The sequence below is a fragment of the Pseudopodoces humilis genome, chromosome 10 (assembly GCF_049639895.1).
Source record: "Pseudopodoces humilis isolate 2021_Gansu_Grassland_sample_001 chromosome 10, ASM4963989v1, whole genome shotgun sequence".
NCBI classification, from domain to species: Eukaryota; Metazoa; Chordata; class Aves; order Passeriformes; family Paridae; genus Pseudopodoces; species Pseudopodoces humilis.
In genome coordinates, this window is record NC_142209.1 from 31659574 (window position 1) to 31683828 (window position 24255).

Here is a 24255-nt window from a genome sequence, read left to right on the forward strand (position 1 = left end):
CAGGACAGGACAGCCAGGACAGCCAGGACAGAACAGGACAGAACAGGACAGAACAGGACAGAACAGGTCAGGACAGGACAGAACAGGACAGAACAGGACAGAACAGGACAGCCAGGACAGCCAGGACAGAACAGGACAGAACAGGACAGGACAGGACAGGACAGGACAGGACAGAACAGAACAGGACAGAACAGGACAGAACAGGACAGGACAGAACAGGACAGAACAGGACAGAACAGGACAGAACAGGACAGGACAGAACAGGACAGAACAAGTCAGAACAGGACAGGACAGGACAGGACAGGACAGAACAGGACAGGACAGGACAGGACAGGACAGGACAGGACAGGACAGGACAGGACAGGACAGAACAGGACAGCACAGGACAGAACAGGACAGGACAGGACAGGACAGGACAGGACAGAACAGGACAGAACAGGACAGAACAGCTGGCACTGCACAGAAGGCTCAGCCTCAGAGGCTCAGTCCCAATGGGTAGGCAGAGGGGTCTGTCATGTCTGGTTTGTACAGCTGAGCCCCAAAACCACTCAGGCAATTGCCAGCCAGGAAAATCACCTTGCAGCCCTCGTTTCAGACAGATGGATGAGCTGCCCATGCTGTCCACACCCAGCATCCCTGGTGGTGTCTGTGAGTCAGCATTCCACATCTCTGCCAGCAGTGCCAGGGCTCGGTGCTCAGTTCCAGGAGCTGCACTTTAAACTCTTCCCATCCTGTGTCCGCTTTGCACAGCTGGCATGGTTTTGAACTGATGAAACGCATCTCTGCAGCTGTGCAATGTCACCAGGTTCCAGCTTTGTGAGACATGTCTGAGGTACAACCCTCAGGAGGCAGTGACAGGCTACAGAAAATACCTGACACTTCAGGGAGTTAAAAGAGCCTTCTTGATGAGCCAAGAATGAGTTTTGCCAGTGGCAACACTGTTGGATAGTTTGCTTTGCTCACATATGCTCACTTTAATAATTAGTCTTTTTTTCTTTTTGCTGCACATCTTGTTTATCCCAAAGTGCAACCTACTTTTCACTTTGAAGTTAATTACTAATTAGCACCATATAGGAGAGGAGAAAGGACCATGGGAAGATTTTCCAAACCTATACAATTATCCATTTCCATGGTTTTGCTTTCCAAACTTCTGCCTGCTCAAATGACAGGTACACTAATGTTTTGGAAGTCCACATAGGTGTTCCTAACCATAGGATTCTTTCCCCCAATAGTTACAACCATACACATAAGAGTCACTTATAAATACTTCAAGAATGTCAAATAATGAACTGTCTGCATTCCAGTTCCTTACAGTCACACTGCTCTGCTCATCAAAACCTTCTCTGATGCCCTGGGTCTCCTGCAGCCCTGGAGGGGCTCCCAGGGTATCTCTGCAAAGGCAAATCCCTGCATCCCTCTCTGTCTTTGCTCACCTGCAACCCTGGAATTGCCACCTATGTGCCTGCATGCCCAGGTGTGGCCACACCTGCAGCCCTGGGCAGGAGCTTTAGAGGGGTACCTGCTCAAGGCAGCTTTAGTGGCACAAACACTCAGCACATCAGTCAGCCCTGGCAAGCAGGGACAGACACTGAAGCTCAGGGCTTGCTGCACTGGCAGGGGTTATTCCTACAGTTAAACCAGTGGCACAAATTGAAGGAGCTGCACAGACTGGTACAGTATTTAATAGGCCTGAGTGAACATGTGGGTATGGACACAGAAAACACAACCCTCTGAGACAGTCTGTAGCACGAATATTGCAGACTGAATGTACAAATGCAAACATCTCTAGTACAGGAACGTCTCCAGGAGCAACCACACAGCACCTGTGATCACATTTGAATTTCCAGTTCCGTGTATAGTGATCTGAAATGACTCACAGCACCAATCCACTCAAAGTCCTGCTCATTCCAGTGTCTTTTCCCTACTTGAAAATGAAGTTAGAGTCCCCCACTGTGTGGGGCTGAGTCTGCTGCACCCACCAAACTTAGAGTGCCTAGAGGCTGCTGCACACCCAGCCCCAGATGCCCAGCCCAGAAGGGTCCTAGGGGCCCCTTTTTGCTAGAGGTGCAGCAGAGATGGGCAGCCAGCACCAGGTCTAAACTCACCACCCTCCTGGCAACCTCAGCTGAAGTTCCATGGACCACCCCTGAAGGACTCCACCAAAAGCAGGACAGGCTGTATGCATTTACAAATACTTATTACAATTGTTCTGATGTGGCAACTTTCAGCAACATTTCCACGTGCTGACAATGCCCTGAAGTGTGGTCAGCAGCAAGGCTGGATCCCCAAGGAGAGGGAAGCCCCCCACACGCCTCCTGGCCCAGGGGGCTCTGTGCAATGCAGGAGCTCCCCTCCTCTGACATGGGGTGGGGAAGATTCCAGGATAAAAGCTCTGCCTGCCTGCAGGAGCAGGTGGTGCCTAGGGGAGGAGGGGAAGTTCAGTCAGTCCAGTATTTTTCCAGTTTTCAAGAAAAACAAGCCAAACAGCTTTTTTTGGAACAATCCTTGTGATTTCTGTCCTCATTCTTCCAAAGGAGTGCTGTTACCTGGGCTGGCAAACACAAGCTTGTCTGTCTGCTGCACGCTGAGGAGCTGCTCCCGTGAAACGTGACAGGTTGTGGTACTCATAGAGTAAACAGAGGAGCGAAATCTCAACCAGCACAAAGCCACAGCCGGCTGAGTGCATGGACACAGCACTGAGGAGCTGCAGAAAAAGCTCAGAGCAGAGTTTCTTCCCCATCTTGAGGCTGTTCTGAAGACATGATGAGTGGGTCTGGGTTTGCACCGTCCTACAAAACAATGACCAAACATCACAGAAAACATGCTAAACTCGGAGCTACTGAGGTACTACTGAGGTACTACTGAGGTACTACTGAGGTACTACTCCAAGGAGTAACAGGGAAGTCGAATGCTCCCAGGGCTCACCCAAGGCCACCAGAACTGCGACATGCAGGGGAGGGGGAGCTGCTCTGCACGTCCCGAGGGGAGGGAGGGCGGAAGGGCTGTGAGAATTAGCGCCACAGCAAAGGGATTTATTTGTACGGGATTTTGGGAACAGGAAACAATGCAGAAGCCGCCACTCAAAAGGACTGATCATCCCTTGACTCAGCCCCATCAGCAGACATTTAAGGAATGGTAAGGAACGGGACGAGGAATCAGCCCGGGGCCGCTGGGGACAGCAGGACTCACCTGCCGGGGAGCGCGGCTCCCGTCCCCCGGGCCAGCGGCTGCCGGGACACCGGGGCTGCCTCCCACGGGGCTCTCGGTGCTCCGCTCCCCGGCTCCGGCCGCGCTCCGTGCCCCGGCACAGACACCCTGCGCCTCGCTGTCTCTCGTGTTTCCGCAGGGCCTCGGCTGCTCCCCCTCGGCTTTCCCTGCTGCCCGCCCCATCCTCTCCTCCTGCCGCCCGTCGCTGCCCCGCGCTGGCCCTGTCGCTGTCCCTGTCCCTGTCGCTGTCCCTGTCCCTGTCGCTGTCCCTGTCGCTGTCCCTGTCCCTGTCGCTGTCCCTGTCCCTGTCGCTGTCCCTGTCGCTGTCCCTGTCCCTGTCCCTGTCCCTGTCCCTGTCGCTGTCCCTGTCCCTGTCCCTGTCGCTGTCCCTGTCCCTGTCCCTGTCGCTGTCCCTGTCCCTGTCCCTGTCCCTGTCCCTGTCGCTGTCGCTGTCCCTGGCAGCCGTGGCTGGCTGCCCGGGCACAGCCCCTCGCCTCCTGTGGACCCTCTCCCCCCGGGTTCCACTGGCCCGTGCCCAAGGTCGGAGGTGCTCGGGGAGGTTTCTGCAGCCGGCTGTTCCCCCAGAGACCCTGCTGCAGGCACCTCTCCGTGCCCCGGGGCCCCGAGCAGCGCTGTGCCCGACTCCCGCTCCGCCTCGGCTGCCGCCGGCATCGCTGCCCTTCCCTCGGGCCCTGCTGCTGCCCCCTGGCTCCCCGCTCGGTGCCCACCAGCCCCAGCTCCATCGGCCACCTCTTCCCCGTCCCTCCCGGACCCCCCGCCCGCCGCCCTTCCTTTGGCTGGCACCTCCTGTGCCCCTGTCCCGCCCTGTGCCCCCAGCGCTGCTCCTGTCACCCCCTCCTGTGCCATCGCCCCCGTGCCCACCCCGCCAGCCCCGGCCGCTGCCGGGCCCCTGGCCAGGGCTCCGAGCCCGCCCAGCACGGCGATGGCCACCAGCCCTGGCTCCCCCGGCCGGGTCCCGCACAGCCCCCGCTCTCCCCCCAGCGCCTGCCCGGGAGTCCTCCCCTTCCTTCTCACTTCTCCACACCTCAGCCACCCCTCTGGCCGAGCTGCCGGCTCCTTTGACCCTGCTGCTCCATCTGTGGCCACCTCTTCACCTCCCGAGCCCGCTCCGGCAGCCTCTGCAGACCCTCCCACCGCCACCTGTCCTTCGGGTTTTCCTTCCACTGCTCTCTCTGCCTCTGCTTTGCTGTTTCCACCCAGAAGTGCTCCTGCTGCACCCCCCTCCTCCTGTGCTGCCAGCGTCTCCTCCACCTGTGACGACCCTTTAGTGACAGGATCCCCCCAAACACCCCCCAGTGCCCCTAACCCAGGTGCCTCTTGCAGTACAGGACCCTTTTCAGCCTCCAAAGACTTTTCCATCGTGTCCTCCACTATCTGGAGAGTGTCCCCTCCCACCTCCCATGCCTGAGCACTCCCAAGTGCTGCTGCTCCTGCGACAGCTTTCCCCACCTCCATCCACTCTTCCCCTGATCCTTTCAGCTGGGAAAACTCACTTGGCTTTACAAACCCTTCCCCTCCAGGCATTGCTTCTCCTGTTTCCACATCCCCCAGTGCTTCCCAGAGAGCCCCAGGCTTCCCCATAGCCTCTTCCCCTTCAGAAATGTCTTCTGTAATAGCCTCTTCTCCTTCAGGGTCGACAGCTCTGGCCATCCCATCTGCTGCCACATCAGCTTCCTCCACAGCCTCCTCTCCCTCTGACACAACACCCACCACAGTGTCCTTCCCTGCAGACCCTCCCTGCCCAAAGGACTCCCCTGCCCCACACCCTGGCTCACCCATCCCCTCCTCTGCTGGCCACCCTACTGCTTCTCTGAGGCCTTCATCTGCAGCCTCCTCCTCCTCCTCAGTGGTCCCCACAGCCCCCTCCTGCCCCTGGGACATGGCTCTGTCTGCCTCCCATCCTGGCAGTGCCCCAGCTGGCCCCTCTCCCCCAGCTGCTCCCAGTGCCACCTCTCTCTCCATCCCCTCCACCAGCACCTTCTGCTCCCCAGGTGACACCTCTGTGCCCAGCTTCACCACCTCCCCTGTTCCCTTTCCGCTGGGAAGTTCTTCTGCCACGGCGCCTTCCTCAGGTGCAGATTCCTCCAGCGCAGCCCCCGTGCCCGCCTGGGGCAGCGACTCCTCTGCCCGTGCGGCTCTTCCTTCGGCCTCTCCGCTGCCAGCATCTTCCTCAGCAGCACCGTCCTGCTCCAGGGCTGGTCCCTGCCCCGCTCGCACCGCTTCTCCTGCTGCTTCCTGCACATCCAGGCTTCTCCTCCCTTCTGCCAGGAAACTTCCATCTGCTGCTGCTGGGGAATAATCAAACATTGGTTTACTCAGCACCACGTCAGTGCTCCATGCTTTACAGGGTTAGTGCTAAAGGTGCCATTTCTGCCCTGCAATGAGGGACATCAGCCTGGGCACCTGGAGAGACCTTGCTGTGCTGCTTCTCGTCACACCCCTGAGCTCTGACTGTGTCTTTAGTACTGCTGTTCTGGCATCTGGCATAAAGAATTTAAGTAAAAAAGTTGATGCAAGGCCAGTCATGCCTGTCCTGCCTGCTCTGCTCCCTTCCCTCCCTGCGGGGAGCTCATGTGTGCCTGCAACATCTATAAGCTTAACAGGAACACTCAGAAAGTCAGAAATAGCTGACAAATTGCTCACGTGAAATATGTGCACAAAGGAGAAAGAGCATTCAGCTTCCTGTGGATTCTGTAATTACACCAGAGAATAATACACAGTCGATTCCTGCCCCTGGGAACCAACTTATTTCCCAAGGAGGCTGCACACTGCCTGGAAGCACATGGAACCTCACTACATTCCTGCTTTCCACAGCAATTTTCCTGACTCACAGTTTTTTAATGGCCTGGATTCTTCTCCTAGAACCAACCATTTAACTGCCAAGAAAGCATTCATTATACATGACTACAGATTCCAGCTAGTCACCACCTGATTTTTTACAAGTTAGGAAAGAAAAAAAGTACAAAGAGACTTTGATAGCCAAAGGAAAGGGAAAGGGAAAACACTTATGTTAAAAGACTTCTGGTGAGTAATTTAATCCGTGTTGCTGACTGACAGCCAGTCTTACCTCCACTGGCATCACACTCTGTATTTGCTGCACTCTTTTCTTCCTCGTTGGCACATGAATCACCAGGTTCAGGGTCAGAATTCACAGGATGATCATTTCCAGTTGTTTTTTCTATTTCCTCCTGTACTAGTTTGCAATCTTCAAAAACTATCACACAGAAAATAGGAAGCAAGAAAGAGAAACCATTAAAGAGCAGAAGGGGAGTAGAAGCCATCCAGCCATTTTGGCTTTAAAATGGTTTAAAATTCATTTTTAAATGACAAATCCTCACACTTGAAACACTAGCAGAGAAACATTGAGCCAGTGTTAGGTTCTGAGTGGATATTGAGCTCACAGCAGCACAGGTGTGCAGGGCTGTGCAGAGGGACTGTACTTACCACCTCCTTCCTCACACCGAGGAGACTCTTCCTTGCCATCCTCCATCTTCAACACCCTGCTTTCCCAAGGCACTGGAGGGTGTTTCTTCTCCTCCTCATTCAGGTTACTATCTCCTGACCCAGGCTGTTTGAATTCCCCATTAACCTCAGGATTTTGATGCTGCATTGCCATTGTGTTTTCATGAAAAATTCTAGTATCTTCCCTTGCTGTAAGATCTTCTGGTTTTGTCTTTTCTGCTTCATCTATTCCTTTCTCTTCCAATGCAGAAATCTCCTGATTTTCCTCCATTCTGAGCAGTTTCTTCTCCCCATTCCCATTTCCATAGTGTGCATATGCTGCTCTATCAGATATACTTTTGATATTCCAGTCCTCTTTGCCACTCACATCATCTGTCACCATTTCAGCATGGGAGTCAGGGCTGCACTGAGTGCTCATGGATGAGAGAGAGTCTGCAGGCCTCCTCTCTGAAAACAGCAAACTTTAATTTAGTATTTGTGACTAAACCTCTGCATTCACTGGGCACTCACAAAGGGACACAATCCTATCCAACAGCATTCTCTGAATTACACCATCTGAGGATATTGTGACAAAATTCCAGTAAGTGTAAATAGAAGAACATTTCCCAGCTGTATGAAGTATTAAAATTAAAGCCATTTAATGTGGAGGGTTTTTTCTGATAATGGAACTAAACCAGAGTAGTTCTATCAATCACACAGAAATACACCTCCAAATGCACCTCTAAATATGGCTCAGACAGGGTTTAGCACAGACTCTTCAGCTTCATTTGATAAAAGACTTCAACCATGGCAAGAATCCCTCAGTGCCCTTCTGTTAACTCATTGAATGTTAGAAAGATCTCCAAGACCATGTGTAAACCCTTCAGCTTGAAATGAAGATGAAGTTCACTGTCTCCTCTAAAAAAACACACACATCACCATATTAAATTCATAAATGGAAAATTTGAGGGGAAAAAAGGTAGTGAAGGATCACCTAACAGTGAGCTGAACAGCAAAGCTGACTGCTGCACAGCCTTGCTGCTGTCCACAATCTGCATGGGTTCAAGAAGAGATTGGTGTAACTCAAGGCAGAAAAATCCAGTCAGGCTGAGTAAATAAAAGTGTCAGAACTATAATCCATGCAGAAGTGCATTTTCTGAAAAACGTGTTGCACCAAGAAACATTACAGCCCCAGCTGAAAGATTCCCACTCCTCCCGAGTTGGAAGGGGCCCACAAGGATCATCAAATCCAAATCCCAGCCCTGCATAGCACCATCCCCTTTCCCTCCAGACGACTGAACTATTTCTAGATCTCTGGCACAGCCAAATCAATTAGGGCCCTAATCAGGGCCATTAAAGACAGCACTTTAAAAGCCCAGGGTGGGCTGTCAGGTTTCCTTGGGACCCCTCAGAAGGTGTAAGGGGTCACAGATTCCCATATGTGAGCACCTGCTGCCATGGAGGGTTGTCCTGCCAAGGTTCTTGCCTGCTGCCTGGCTCCATCTCAGCACCTGGCAGCTCAGCAAAGACCCTTGCTCTCACTGCCAGGGGGCTGCCTGCCCTTCAGTGCAGAATTAATGGCAGATAAAACAGCAGATTTTTACCATTTCAGGTTTCCCTATGCAGACTCAACATACATACTGGACACAAACTGTAAAACATACATCAGGTCAGCTTCTCCAAGCCTTGTTATGAACAAAACTAACCTTGTTGATCATCTTCAGAGTCCTTGTCGTCAGAATATCCATCACTTTCATTTTTCTCACTGTCAGAGGCCTGCAGTGCCTTCTGGGATGAGGTTTCACTCTCTTTCCCATAATCTAAATTGCGGTTTTTATCATCTGAGGATGACTCTGACATTCCATTCATTTGATCACCAGTCTGTCCCTCTTCATTAATTTCTTCATCTGCTTCAAAATCTTCATCATATTCTAAAATAGAAGAATTGTACTGTGAGACAGGAAACAGAATTCACAATTACAAAAGTTCTTTTTAAGCAGATCGAAGTTAACATCATTAATCTCCTTTTGCCCTTGAATTTGCTCAGTCTTTTTAAAGCCATGAGAGCATCTAAGACCACAGATAGGAACTGTAAGAGTATATTATCATAAAAAAGCATTGTGTTCTTCATAGAGTAGCAAAAATTGAGCAAAACTACAAGTAAGTTGAATACATTGTAACAAAAAGAAACAAAATTACCAGCCATGGAAAGTACCAGAGAAATTGAGAGCTGGGCAAACTCAGAATGTAAGATAAATGTAAGAATCTCTTATTACAGGGAAAAAACTGGTTGTGATGAAAAAAAGAAATACAAGCAATTGAGAAAGCTGGAGAAGGGTGATATATTGTAGTGCAAAGTACGATAAATGTGTATTGGCACGGCTAAATAGCAGAGAAGTGTCTTACAAGCTCAATGAATTTAATGAACTCCAGCCAAAGGGCACTGCAGAGGCACTCTGTTATCACACTGCTCTAGCGTGCTCCTCCAGGGCCCGGGGGAAAGCCCAGTACAAACACAGCCTGCACAGAATTACCACCCTTATTTCCACATTCTGGATTTCTGCTCTAGCCTGACAAGCTGTGACATCTGATAGATCACAGAGAGAGCTGAGCTGCAAGGGATGCACAAGGATGCTCGGGTCCAGCTCCCAGCCCCTCACAGCACTTTGCTTGGCTCTGCAGGTGAAGACCCTCTGCAGGTGAACACTCCCCTTCCCAGCAAAGCTGTGTGTGCACATCCCAGCAGCAGCACAGGGATGCTGGTGGTTCCCACCTGAAATGCAGACACTGCCCCGCTGCCGCGGGCTCCCGCGCACGCAGGGAACGCACCTGCACCGTGCAGGCGAGCTGCCCCTGCTGCCCCTCCAGCTGGCCCTCGTGGCCATCATTCCTCACTTCCCAGATCCTACAGCTGCCCTCCTTCCCTTCCATCAAGGCTTTTAGCATACTGAAGTGACAGAACACCAAGCACAGAAATGAAGAGTTCCTGATGCAGAACCAGTTATGCAAACAAACAATTACCAAGACAATGAGAACTAAGGGAATAAGGAGATTTATTTTTCTGTATTAAAAATCAATTGAGATTCCAATGGCAGTGTTGGCAGTGAGGTCTCCTTAGGTAACTGTCAGAAGGGCAGTTCCTCCTGAAGGAAAAAGGCTTCGTTAATCCCAAACACACATCCGGAGGGACTAACAAGTGTGAGATGAGCAGTAACACTGCCGAACTGTGAAAGCAAAAATAGGAATAGGAAGTAGGAATTAAAATCTCTCTATAAACGTGATTGCCTCTAAAGAAGACTATGATAAGGAGTAAGTAAAGGCAGAGACTGAGCTCAATGCCTCTTCCATAGCTAAGTATACCTTCCACTATCCCAGGCTGATCCAAGCCCCATTTAACTTGGACTTGAATGCTTCCAGGGATGGGGGAGGCACAGCTGTTCTGGGGAACCTGTGTCATTACCTCACCATTCCTCCTTGCTCACTTTCTTGGTACTTGCAAACCACCTCATCCTGTTGCATGGCTGAAAGGAGCCCCTCTAGTTCTTGCCCAGGTACAGACATCCCACATTTCTCATGCGCCAGTCAAAGCTGGAGATCCACAATCCCATACTTTCTCCAGAATCCTCCTCTCCCATTTCTCATCCCTTGTTCATGTTTGGGAATACTATACCATTTATACTGGTGTCATCCTGACTATCTTCACTCTCCTGACTAGACTGGTTTTCCATTTCTTCTTCGCTGGACTCCTCTCCAGTCTCCAGTGCTTCTGCGAGAGTTGCCACGCTTGCTTCACGACCCCGTGTGATGACTGACATTGACATTGAGTCTTTACTTTTCTGCCCAATGCTGCTGACACATGGCTCACTGTGCACAGCACTTCCCCAGCAACACACATGCTTCCCATCCTGGTACCTAGTCTTCCTCTTGGGAGGGAACAGCTTTTTGTCCAGACCCATAGCAAGAATGCACCTGTAAAACAACACAAATTCAGAAGTATCACATTTTTCTTCCCTTGAACAATGGAAGGCAGCAGACACAGTAAGTTCAGCTTGTTGTTATCAGCAGTGAAACCAAGCACCCATCTGCCTCTGCACTGCCACAATGACTCACAAGGAGAAGCACCCTGAAATCTCTGAGAGCACCCCTAACACAGACAGCTCTTCCTTGAAGGACAGTAGCACTGCCTACACTCACAGGCAACAACTGACATACAAACAGAACCAAAATTATTACAAGTGCCTGTTAATTTAAGCTGCATGAAGCATTGGCTGTGGAGACAGAACCACTAAGAAAGTTAGAAAAGCTCTGACGTGTTCTGGATCCAGATCCTGCTGTAACTGCCAGTAGTGATAACTGAGGGTTTGTGGGTAAGACTGGGGGTTTCTGAACCTATCTACTGGGTCCAGGAACTGTGGGGAAAGTAGAATATTGAAAGTTAGTAATTTTCTGTCTCTGTTCTGTACCTACCTAAAAGAAACTCAAAAAGATGGAAAACAAAGCATTTTGAACGAGTTGTTGAGACTACTCCTCTTGTATAAAATGGAATGATATGTTCTCTCTCTTACAGCCAGGAGCTGTTCAGAAATGCTGGACCTTGGCCAGCAGAAAGCTCTCAGAACAAGGCTTACAGCATGGCACAGAAACACTGCAGCATCACCTTGCTGTGAGCCAAAGCCCTGACACACCAGGGAAAATCAACTGGGACTTTTACTGGGAACCAGAGTGGGCATTCATTAATGGGGAAAATCAGGTTAATAGAGATGGGTTTTAGACATCAGACAAGGTTGGCTGGATTGATAAGAGGCAGAAAAAGAGAGATATCACTAAGAGTAAGGGGGACAGAAGGAGAGGGAGTAACTTAGGAATTAATTAATCCAATTTTTGGATACTATATTAAATTCAGAAAATTCACTTCAAATCCTTCTAGAAATCACCATAAGGTGAGATTTGGGCATTTCCTACAATCTATAGCAAATATACCCATTCTGAATTCAGGTGCTTTTCACTCCTTTGAACATGCATTTGCATAAATCATGTTCATTGTTAGACCGGAGCAAAAACCATGGCACAATAAATAGGCATTTTTTTCTTAAAATTCAGTCCTTATCTGAAGGAACAGAGCACACCTCTGTGGAAAGTCTCTTGTTCCAACTGCTTGCTGGTCTTTTAAAAATTATTTATTAAAAGAACATAAAAGATTTTGAATTATCCACATGTCCCTAAGTTTACTTGCATGGCCTGAATTAACAATTGCAGAAAAGAAAGATTTTATGAAAATTAAAGCCTCTTGGCAGAATCACAGCTGTTGGTCACAGCACTGACTTTTGCCCAAGACCTTTCTGCACAGATTTGGTTTCTGAACCATGGCAAATATTCAGTGCTGCCTTATACGAAGCCAGGGGTATCACAACAGAATCTCACTTCAGAGTCAGAGCTGTTTAAAAATCAATTATCACAAAGAAAGGCCTGTGGAAACCACAGGTAACTGAGCAGCATGCTCGGTATTTATTTCACAGGTGGCACCTGTGCCCCACCCAGAGCCACTGCCCCGTGCTCCAACACCAGCACAGCACGGGCGGGCTGAGGAGCCAGGGGGCTGCGCTGGTACCCCTGGATGTGAGACCCTGACAGTGACCCCCACCCTGCACCTTCCGTGGAGCACTGACAAACACAGCTGTGTGGAGACAGAGACATGAAAGAAGAGAAACAAGTTAGAAACTCTCAAAACCAAGTCCTTGTGAGCGAAGTGCACTTTCTCCATACCTGTAGCAAGGAGGTGCTCCTGCCACGTGGAGAACCCTGAAGTAGCCGCTCCTGGCTCGCACCTGGGAACGGCTCTGATATCTGTACTCACAGCAAGAGCTCAGCCTGTCAACCTGCAGCCCGTTGAGATAACAGGTGAGGCTGAACGGGAACCCCAGGTGCCTCTTGGAGGTGAACTGGAAGGTATCTGCAGTCACAGAAAGAAAGGGTTCAAAGGAAAATATTACATTTCAGCCTCTTGCAGCTGCTGTATCTCAGCTGCATCACCACAGCACCCAGCCCTCCGTGGGCAGGCACTGGGGCTCCCAGGTCTGTTCAACTGTTGGTTAAACTCTCCACACACACAGCCCTGGCTCTTGCCAGCCCCAGAATCCTAAGGTGGGACAGCTAGGACAAGTTTGGCCACTCACTGCTACAGCAGGACAAAGGCCAGAACCTCCCAGCCATTTCCTGTGTCCAGCTTCCCAGAACACAATTCATCTTTTACTGGTGTGATGGAATTGCACTCACATAAAAAGAGATGGGAACTGGGCTCCTACTATGTACTTTTCCTTCTGGAATAACAAGCAACATTCACTGATGTATTTTAGCAACACAGATGTCCCCTTCCTAAGGACAGTTTTTTGCTACAGCTGCTCTATTAACCATATATCTCTACAGAAAATTCACCTAAGCCACAAGAATTTTGTTAAATCACTTCTCTAAATTCTTCTACCATCATTGCAAAAATAATTCTAACCTCACTTTCAATCATGGGACAGTAGATCCAGATTTAGTGCAGAGGCAGACGGTATAAACATCCCTGGATGCATAGATCTTGACCAAGCTGAGCTGAAATCATTCTGATGTCAGGGCAAAGTTTTAGCAATAAGTGATGCTGTCAGAATTAATACGAACTCCCTGACTCCATCCTTACCTCCTTCGAACAGCTCGCCTTTATAGACACAAATGTTTTCTGTTCCACAGTGTTGCTGAAAGATTTTGATTTCATCCATGTATTCACAGAGGGACACATTTCTGCTCTTTCCCAGGTAGATCATGGTGACCAAGGCATTGCTGCATAACGGGGACTTGGGGTACCCTCTAGTATTCTGCAGCAGAAAATGCACAGAAATGCCTTTAGCTTTGAGTTCCAACAAGAGGTGAAAACAAAGTTCCAATCTCTCACACTTGAGACTTTCAGGCTTTTATAACAAGCACTGAGCTGATTAAATTGGAGTTTTTGTAACATGCAGAGGGTCTGGGACATATTTACAACTCAAAACCCAAAGCATTGAGCAGCCCCAAATTGCAGGGACCAGGTTTAATGACCCATACCATCCCTCCCAGTCCTGGGTTCCTACAACTTTATTTCCAGGAGTTAAAACTCACTGGAGACAGTGTAACTGATGCAGTGTTCATACACTCAAGGCATTTCACAAATCCCTGAGATTCTTAGTGCCAGAGACTGACTGAAGTGGAAGTGATTTCAATATCAGTTGCTATAGGTTGTTGCTCAGCACCTTTTTTCTCCCCAACTGATGAAAAACACCAAATGTTTTAGTTTACAGAGACATGCATAGCAATTATTTATGTTAATAGTTACACATTTTCTTTATGCAAACGAGGTTTGCACATCTTTCAGCATTCAGCAAACACACCAATGAGGAATGTAATGCACCTGCACATGGACAGAGACTACTTACCTTGATTAAAATTTGTTCATTGAAGGCAGTGGTGGGATGAAACCGTCTGCACATGGGCAGCCCACTCCTGAGAGGAGGGACACGTCTGTGCCCTCTGCGCAGGCGGGGCGGCGGCACCGGCACCACACAGGAGTGGATGAGCGGGAGCTGACACGGTGACACACCACTCATGTACTCCACTGAATTCAGAAGACTTAACTCACTCCTCTCCCCCTGGAAAAACATTTCAACCAAGTGACACAGCTTTTGCAAAAACAGCTGGGAGAATATGGAACTGGCCATGGTCTGACTCCTTGGTACACGGAGCAACATCCATCCTTCTGAAACAGCTCCTTAACTCGGGGCCTGAAATTCTGCTTATTAAAATACTTCTGTGCTAAACCCTTTTCTTTTAATTTGCAAGGCAACATTCATATTGCTTGGAAATGTCACCCTCAGAGATACAGACAGCACTGCACACCAAGCCCTGGCTCCACCGATGTCTCATCTCAGACAGAACCCTGCAGCACCGCTGCTCCCTCGCAGCTGGAATGCACATCCCCAGAGCAGCCAATTGTCCAGCAGAAACATCACTTGGCATCACTTCTACAAGGTGTGCTTCAAAATGCTGCTGCCTCATCTGAATAGAGATTTAGTCCTCTTGCAGAATGAAATGGACCACGGCCCTTAAGAGTAAGACATCGCTAGAGAACAAGTTCTGGAAACGCTGCATTCTGTGGCTCTGGGTGCTGCATCATGTTCTCAGAACTTACATCTGATTGAGCTGTTTTGTCAGTTGTGAGCACTAAAGAAACTGTTAAATCACCCGGAATTTGAGTAGACATGAACAGGACCAACCAGAAAATTCTTGGAGAAAGGATCATGGCCATCGCAATCCAGAGCAAATACAGATCAGAGGGGAGCTACTGACAGTGCCTGCCAGACAGTGGTAGCAGATCACACTCCAATCCCTCTCACCCCATGGAATGCATATCACAAGACCAATTACATATGTTTTTCTAGAACAGAAGACAAGTCCAAATATCACTTGAAAGTAACTGTGAATATATCAAGACCATGTTTGACTCTCATTCTCCAAGCCCACTAGTGTGATTTAGTATAAGGAATTACCCAAAAAAAGAAATTTTTTGCTACTTTGTAGCTGTAGATGAAGATGAAAACTTGTAGGACTTGCAAGTTAAAATATTCTGAAGCTCCTGGAGTTAACCAGGTGCTGCCTCTCTCTCTACAAAAGAGAAAATCTACAGAGAGGGAGAAAATTTTGTAAGCAGAGAGATTTTATACTGTAAAAGATAAGTCACCACATTTTTCCTCACTGTGAGAACTGGGCATTAGATCAGTAAGACAGTGCCTTGAAAATAGAGGGAAATTTAAAAAGGACAGTTTAAATAAAAGTTTATGCCATTTGAAAGGAATGGTCCCTGTCGTATACAGTTCTGGAAACTACAGTACTTAAGAAATATTATGAAACTGTCCCTAAAAAAGATGTTATTTTTGGAATGAAGTACAGCCTCACCCCACGGGCAAACTGCTGATCATGTGCATGGCACTTCTGTTTGGAAGGCTTTGGTACAGACCCTGCTGCAGCCCAGCCGTGAAGGGGCTGGAGGCGAGGGGGCTGCTGCGCATTTCCTGGACTCTGCAAAAGGAGAAAGAAAACAATGAGAAAATCTCAGTGTACAGCTTCCAGTGCAGAGCAGCACCACAAAAAGAAAAATAAAAAAAAAATAGCACTGATGAAGATGTCTGGTTTCAGATACCTACAGGACAAGGCATTTTCTAGTCTGCCACCAAAGAGCCAGACCCTTTTAGGCACCTCTAACTGACCATCCAAAGCAATTCTTGGCTGTAAATACAAGGTTGGCTACTGTCTCTTCACCATGCAGCCTTGGAGCAAACACAATGAACTGACAGAAACTGTAGCAGTGTGCTACGGACTTCAGCACATGGACCCAGAGAGAATGCACAACAAAAACATATTCAACCTATTCTTGTTGAATATCCAGCTTTTTCTCTGACTGGTTTATTTCATGTTTTCCTCATATACCCTTCAGAATACCAAGTGAAAATATTAATGCCTAACAGCACTGTTTAACTGAGGTTCACTCACCACCTTAGAGGAGGCACACTTCTTGGTTCGGTGCTGATGAGGACAATGTCCACCACCACAATCAACTCCAAGTCCAGGTGTCCTCTATAAGAAGAGAAGGTCATTCAGGACTCAAAAGTTTCTCTTCAATCTGCACCAATTACCATTATTGATATAGAGAACCGGTTGAAACTGAGCTAGATATTTGACATTTGACTTTAGGCTTTTAGTACCATTATATTTCAAGAGTATGTTAACATTCCTTCTTCGCTGTTAACAAAGAGCAAGAGCCAGAGTTCCTAAACCACAGCCCTCTGAAATGAGCTCCAGTCTCATTTCATACCTTCAACTCTTGTTTTCTAAAAGAACCCTACCATTTCCAGGGCTTTAAATCTGCTTTACAACAAGCAGATTATCAGAGAGCAAAGTTTTTGGGGTTTTTTCTAGGTTCTGATGTGTCATTCCTGCAACACCAGCTTCTGGAGATTCCTCTTTAACACAACCTGGCAAACAGGAAATCAGCCTCAAGTGATCAAGGATGAGGTCCTAATCCAGAATGACCCAGGCAATAAATGCTCTGTACTAAGGTTCCATGTGCACACTTTGAGCTGTCTGTGCTTCCACGACAGCCCAAGATGAAACTCACCCACTGTGAGCGACCAGGTCGTTCTGCAGCCACCAAGGCACCGAGCCGGTGGTGGCTCCTCGGAGTGAGCGGTGGGTGTGGGCAGTGCACACGGATGACATTCTCCAGTGATGCTCTGAATTCCTCCACCTGAAACAAAAGGAATTTATGTCTCTGAGGCACTGAATCCCAAACCAGTGATGTCCGTCACTTTATGTCTCTTTTACTGGACACCTGTGACAATCAGCTGGCCTGGACCAGATGGAACAGCTGGTTAAGGAAGGAAAGGAAATCATGGGAGAATGTGAGGGACAAGCAAAAAGACTTGTCCCCACCTCTGATTTGTTTTCCTGCAGCTCTCTCCAGCTGCTGATCTGCCAGATTCAATTCATGTCTGTTTCTGTGTATCTCACAATTCTTGGTTTGTTTGAAGATCTCTTTTTTTTTAAGAAGAAGGTTTCTTTTCTTTTTTAAGTGCACCTGTCACTTCCCTGCTCTGACTGCAGTCTCTCCCCATCTTCTCATCAGCCCAAAGCTGGGATGGCTGCCCCACTGGAAACAGACAGCTCTGTCTCTCACCCTCCCTTGCTCAGCCATCTGCCTTTCTCCTTTCAGATGAGCCACTCAGATCAATTAACTGAATAGATGAGGTGAGAATTAAATTACACCACTGGCTCCAGCCAGGCTCCTGCATCCCAGCATGGCAGCACAGCACACACAGATCAGCTCTCAGGTAGCAGCTCTCAGGTATCTGTAGGTGTCTAACTGAAGGAAGCTGTTCTGGTTTAGGTTCCAAAATTATCCAAGCCCTTGATAGGGTGCCAGGATCTCTGTTTCCATGGGGTCACTTCCTACCACATGCATTCCATTAGTAAACAACAAGTTTTCAATTTCCATAGTGATCAGTGTCTTTCAGGAAAATCTCCTCTCTTTACCCCATGACTACCTTATAAGCGATTTATTTACAGTTTAACAGATCTGACAATGTTTACCAGCTGCTCAATGAAGCAGCCACCTTCTCAAGGCTTCTCAATGCATTCAAGTTCCTAATACAGAAATAAAATGCTGAGCGTGTTTCTGCCAAAATGAGGATGACTTTTCCTGTATGAATTCAGGTGATTGCACTGGGAGAAGAACCACTGACTTCTATGGGATTTCCATGACTCTAACTACAGAATCAAGTTCAACCTACACGACACCTATATGAAGACTCCTAAAACCTCTTTCATTATTCACATGCCAGTTCTGCCCAAATCCTATGGAGAGGCAAACAACCAAACACGTGAGCTCAGTGCTCATCAGCAGTCAAAAGCAGAGGTCTAGAATTACTGGGAGGAGAATGTATCTTGAATTATTCATTCTGTTATGGTTCCCCATTTCAAAACAGAAATAGTAGAATGAGAAAAGGTAAAAAAACAGCAACAGTAATGAGAAGCCTGGAATGGCTCAGGTAAGAAAAATTCAGACTGAGGACCTTCAGCTTGGAAAACTGAGAAAGAATATGAAGAACGTATGTAAAACCACAGATGCCATGAAAAAAGAGAACATTTAATAACTTTTGTCATACTGAGAACAGTGGAGCATGGAACAGACATATCAGACACCAGATACATTTATTACTATGCAGAAATGCAAGGAGGTACCATTTCATGCAATTCATGATTAAACCACCCAACCAAGAACACTGCAGAAGAATAACTAGACTCAGAAGGAATTAAATGGATAAATGGAAGCTCCTGAACTTCTGGACAATGGACAAAAGAGATGTAACTGGGACAGGATCATCCTCTACTTGCCTGTTTTGTGTACTTTTCCATGTCAGAGACAGAGCACTTGTCTCAGTGAATCACTGGTCAGGCTCAGGGTTATTCCTCAACACAGACAAAACTGCCGGGTCACATCAACACCCAGCAGTGCTCAGGCCTCACCTTGATTGGCTGCATCCTCTCTTTCCTCACAGAACATTCAAGACTCCTTTTTGTCTCCAGCTGATGATGACGCTACCAATATAAAAGAAAGAGAAATCACATTTCTGGGCATTATGAGATGTCAATGTGTGCAAGAACTCTTGCTTCTGTCCTGCTTGTCCCATGCCTTCTCCCTGGCCACTACCCCTATTGAGCCCTGTAATAAAACTACTGTGGATTGAATCTATTTGCATTTCACCTGCATATATTCACACAGCCAAGGGAACAACTGAGCACTGGTAAAGTTGTTGGGACCAACTCCATTCCTGATATCCCACAGAAACATGCCCAAATTTTGTACTCAGGCAAGATATATAAACATGTTCAAACTGGTTTGTTTTTATCAGGATTTTCTAAAGCAAATTAGCCCTGTAAATATTGTCTCATAATCTGATAAGGAAGCCAGGACAGTGCCTGCTCTCACAATAGCATGGTTTGACGAGAGGCCCGTGCAGGTTTCATGTGGAGAACATCAAAACTGTCCTTTTTCCCAGCAGAAAGGAGCCTTCCAGGGGAGCATGAGGGCACATAAGGAAATCAGTCCAGTACAAGTTAGCAGCCCCCGGCTGTCAGCGAGGAAACACCTGAGAAGGCTCACACATCCTCAGTAAGGGCATACCTGCATGTCAAGGACCTTCTGAAATATGGCATCAGCCAAGCACTCCTGGACATCTCTCTGGTGATCCCTCCTCATGGCATTGAGACGGTATTCTTTCTCAGGTATTATTCGGCCACTCCTTGAGATCTGCCATACATAAATATAATGTTACTGAGAAGGAGAAGATGAAATTAAATATGTTTTGAAACAGTGCAATTTCCCAGAAGATTACTTTCTCCTCCTGGTTACTTTCCACCTCTGCCCTTGCCATGGTGCTGGAACTCACCTTCCAGCACTGTATTATCTTTGAACCCATGAGCTCCACCAGCCAAATGGAAGGAGCAGCAGCCACATTTCTAATCACCAAGGGCTCAGCCTTACTCTTCACAGGCCAGTGCCCAAAGGGATGGAAAGGATTAAACACTTGCCTCCCTCCTGCACCTGCCTGTGCAAAAGAGAGTCACACCCAGGAGTTTTTAACACACCAGTGTTTTTAACAAAATGTTCAGCATATTCACCTTTACCAAATCCTTCAGTTTTCCATTAAACACTTTTGAAAAATAACACTGAAGCTGTTTAAACAAGTCAAAGATGCTTACATTTCACAGTGTAAAAAACCCTGAGTGAATCAATATGATGCTGTATATTTTTTTGCTGTATATTTGCAAACTGAAACACTTTGCAGAGGGAAACTCCAATAAGCAAAAGGAAAAATGGAAAATAAAGCATAAAAACATTCTGAATTGAATGTAGAACGGAGGGAAACTTTTCAGTCTCACCAGTCCTGCTTTCTGAAGATGTCGTCTTATCCTGGCATTGCTGAAATATCCAACTAGGTGTTTGTCTGTAAGACTGTTATAGGTTGCAAGAAATCTGCAATAAAATAAATGGAGATGTTTATAATCCCCTTGACCAATAAATTACTACAGTTTAAGTTAAACAGAGCTACCCAATTGTTTGCTACACAAAATGCTGCCTTAGTAAATCATCCTGGATTTGGTCAGGTAAATGCCCATGAGATTGTGTAAAGGTGGTATCTTGTGGCCTCCTGGAAATTCCTATCAGAAACTCGTGACTTGTACCCGAGGCCAGGAGCTGAGTGTGGACCAGCACTGCCACCACCGTGGCATGAGAGGCCAGCCCTGACAGCCTCCTCCAGCAGCAGCTCCCAGAGCAGCTCCTGGGTGACAAACCCTGACCATGGGCAGGACAGGGGTGTGCCTGGGGCTGGATTCCAGCTGCACAGACACATCTCCCCCGCCACTCTGCCAGGGGCCCTGCTGGTGGCAGGGACACCTTCCACCATCTCAGGCTGCTCCAAGCCCCATCCAGCCTGACCTCACACACTTCCAGGGATCCAGGGGCAGCCACAGCTTCTCTGGGCAACCTGTGCCAGGTTCTCATTACAATCATCATAGTTACCAAAGATCAGAGCTTCAAAAAACTGAATCTCAGATGTGAAAGCTGAACACAAAAACTGAAGCATCCATAACTAGCAGTTACATTTTTAAACTGTTCTTAGCACAACCGTATCTTATTTCACCCTCTGGAAAACAGGGCAAATAGAGAAGTCAGTGACACTAGGATGCAGTTTTTAATATTCTAAATCTTTTCACATTTGTACAGTTTACACACTCAGGTACATGTTCAGCCTGACCTCTGGGCTCTCTGAGCAGGGTGTGCTTTAGTTACCTAAGAGACTGATCTCTTTTATTTTCTTTGGCTGTAGATTTAAATGCACTGTGCCTCTATTACATCACTTTCAGATGGATAATTCAGTTATATGTCCATCGCTAGGCTGATCTGCCACACACAAAAGCATATTCAAGGAAAGGACAGATTATTTAGAGTAAAGAGATCATGGATTTACAGGAATTTTATGAGGGGTTTCACAATAACCTCAAAGGTAGCTGCCAACAATAAATTAAACCTTGAACAAACAATGTAGGTTACCCTTTTATGCCTGTTGGTTAAACACTGGTATGATAGCAACTGTTCTGTGTTACTTTTTTAATCCAGAGTTTGCATTTGAAACCACCAGATTCCACCAATTTTCCTAAGTATTCATTTATGGTATCATCTGGCAACTGCATGTTGAGGCAGAGGAGAAACTCAATCCAGCTCCCTTTCATTCACTTCCTTCCATCTAAGATATCCTGAACCATATAACTAGTTAAAATGCAGTTCCCACCTGAACACAGTGATGTGGCAATTTCTGTTTCACCAGAGTCTCAGAACATATATTTCCTCATTTCAATTACGAACAGGCTGGCCCTCAAAAATGTTGAATAAAATTCAAAGTTCAAAAAGGTATAAGAGGAAATAAGGAAATGTGTTGGTCCTGAACCAAAACCCATTAAATCACTGGCAAGAATGCAAGCGGGCCCACCGGGGTCTGGCTGCACCACGCTGGCCAGCATGGCCAGGAACACTCCAGCAAAGCAACCACTGGTCCCATTTAGTCTGCTTATGGCATCAACTAAAGGATAAAAATTCTTGCCTGAGGTGTTTTGTTCAAGATTCAACTATGTAAGAACTACACACAAATGTCACCTTTAAAACCTCTGCAACGGGTTGCAGAGAACTGCAGAAATGATAAAATCCACGTTAGGAAAAAACGCAGCAAAGGGAAAGCACCAGCCTCAGACAGCTCTATACAGCCAGTGTGTCACAGCAGTCACATCCCTTTTCTGGGTATTCAGGGGACTCCTTTTTCTCTGCCTGTTTTTCCTGTTCATTCTTCTCTCTAAAAATGCTGGGGTTTTATTAGAATAGCAGACAATTTTCCTGGTACAGAACCTAAACTGACTGATCTGTAGATTCCTGGAGTACGTCTGAAGCTCTTCTCAAGATGAGTGTCATGTTTGTTTCTCTGGCATCACAGCCAGTGACAACATGTCACTCTTAGGTCAGTAATTTTATATTTGAGGTTATTTAGAAATCTATGATGCTATGATCATTGACACTATTATTAACAGTGTATTTGTTCTCAGCTGGCAGCTACCCAAAAAGCACTACACTCAGAGCCAGAGTTGTGTACCATGGTAAGTTTTAAGACCACTCTCACTCATTTGGAAGAATATCAAGACAAAGACACAGCAGGCATCCTATGTGTTTTCTAAACCTTTGCAGTTAATATTTCACAGTGCAATTAAATCAGCGATCACCAAATAACAATGTGAGAGAGCACCAAGGCTTCAGGTATTAATTGGCAGAGTCACAGGGGATGACAGGCTCTACCTGGCACCTGTCTGCCATTCCCCCCCTCCCCCAGAGGAAGCCTTAAGCCTCACAACGAGACACCGAGAACCGAGACCCGAAGGATTGTTCTGCTACCGATTTCTTGTGTGGCCCAGGAGCGAGTTCTACCACTGCTTCCTTACTCAGAGCATTGCCCACTAACCCAGGATGTGCCAAATTTTGCCCTAGAGACCTGCAGAGATTCTCTGTTCTTCACTCTTCGTCTGTGACATCAGCACAGGGCAGTCTGGGCTCTCTGAACTCACAGCCTGCAGGTCCGAAGGCAGGTAACCAGGGAAGCACCCGCAGCCCCGTTCCCCGCGGCTCCATCACCCCGCCTCGCCCGAACGGGAGACCTCGGGGTCCCGGGCGCCCGCCCGCAGCCGGGCAGGTTCCCCGGGGTGTCTCGGGGCAGGCCGGGCCCCCGCAGCCCCCCTCTGTCCCCCAGCCCCCCGCAGGCTGCGGGAGGCGCCGCTGGCGGCCCCGACCCCGCTCCCGCAGAGCCGAAAGGCCGACACGGAGCGGAGCGCGGCCCCGCCGCACTCACCGGGGCTGAGGGGCGCTCATGGCGGCGGCGCGGGCAGCGCTGCCCCGCCTCCGGCCCCGGCCCCGGCTCCGGCTCCGGCCCCGGCTCCGGCTCCGGCTCCGGCCCCGCGACGCGGGCGTCGCCAGGAGACGGCGGGTGGGACGGAGGGAGGGACGGGAGGGAGAGACGGGAGGGAGGGAGGGAGGGAGGGACGGGAGGGACGGGAGGGAGGGACGGGAGGGACGGGAGGGAGGGACGGGAGGGAGGGACGGGAGGGAGGGAGAGACGGGAGGGAGGGAGAGACGGGAGGGAGGGAGGGAGGGACGGGAGGGACGGGAGGGAGAGACGGGAGGGAGGGAGAGACACACAAGAGGGAGGCAGAGACGGGAGGGAGAGACGGGAGGGACGGACGGGAGGGACGGACGGGAGAGACGGACGGGAGAGACGGGAGGGAGGGAGAGACGGGAGGGAGGGAGAGACGGGAGGGAGGGAGAGACACACAAGAGGGAGGCAGAGACGGGAGGGAGAGACGGGAGGGACGGACGGGAGAGACGGACGGGAGAGACGGGAGGGAGGGAGAGACGGGAGGGAGAGACGGGAGGGACGGACGGGAGAGACGGGAGGGAGAGACGGGAGAGACGGGAGGGAGGGAGAGACGGGAGGGAGGGAGAGACGGGAGGGAGGGAGAGACACACAAGAGGGAGGCAGAGACAGGAGGGGGCCGGTGCTCCGCCCGCCGCCCCAGAGTCACAGAAGCCGAAGAGCCCAGAACCGGGCACAGGGCTCCAGCTGCGCGGGGCTGCGGGACACTGGTGCTGCAGAAACGCTGGACGGGGAGGGGAGGAGAGGGAAAATAATAAAGGAAAAGGGAAAAAGCATTTTCATGCAACACAGACACGGGAACTTAAAAATAGATCATGAGGTAACAGGATGTACTTCCAATATCAATCCTGATTTCCATCTCTTAGTCCAGATGACAGGAAGCATCGAATGCCATTGCATTGGAAATGAACACCTGATTTACTGATATAAAGGAGATACAACCACCCTTCCATGCTCGTTTTTCCCTTCTTCCTGCAGTTCTTGTGAGCCC

General features: G+C 48.6%; 1 protein-coding gene and 1 long non-coding RNA gene across 2 annotated transcripts; both read right to left on the minus strand.

The window, feature by feature from the left end:
* Positions 1–1660: 1660 nt before the first annotated feature.
* LOC106628700 (uncharacterized) lies at positions 1661–2707 on the minus strand. The gene is made up of 2 exons (XR_001332149.2): positions 2547–2707; positions 1661–2419 (listed from the first exon to the last, which is right to left on the minus strand). It is a non-coding gene; the product is annotated as an uncharacterized LOC106628700 (long non-coding RNA).
* A 10-nt stretch (positions 2708–2717) lies between these two features.
* On the minus strand, positions 2718–23303 carry ERICH3 (glutamate rich 3). The gene is made up of 19 exons (XM_088060089.1): positions 23184–23303; positions 20176–20269; positions 19418–19543; positions 18760–18831; positions 16853–16981; positions 16228–16311; positions 15634–15756; positions 14118–14330; positions 13349–13523; positions 12433–12619; positions 10340–10638; positions 8376–8600; positions 6673–7137; positions 6296–6442; positions 5179–5516; positions 3743–4965; positions 3190–3548; positions 2926–3002; positions 2718–2789 (listed from the first exon to the last, which is right to left on the minus strand). Exons 1-19 carry the CDS (start codon positions 23201–23203, stop codon positions 2718–2720), a joined length of 4428 nt encoding a protein of 1475 aa, XP_087916215.1. The 5' UTR covers positions 23204–23303.
* Between the last annotated feature and the right edge of the window lie 952 nt (positions 23304–24255).

Coding starts and splice junctions, on each gene's coding strand:
- ERICH3 (XM_088060089.1), bottom strand. CDS start 23,203: ATGAGCGCCCCTCAGCCCCG. Junction 16,312..16,852: donor GACCTGGTCGCTCACAGTGG/GTGAGTTTCATC, acceptor CTCTTCTTATAG/AGGACACCTGGACTTGGAGT. Junction 12,620..13,348: donor AGGCGAGCTGTTCGAAGGAG/GTAAGGATGGAG, acceptor CTGTGACTGCAG/ATACCTTCCAGTTCACCTCC.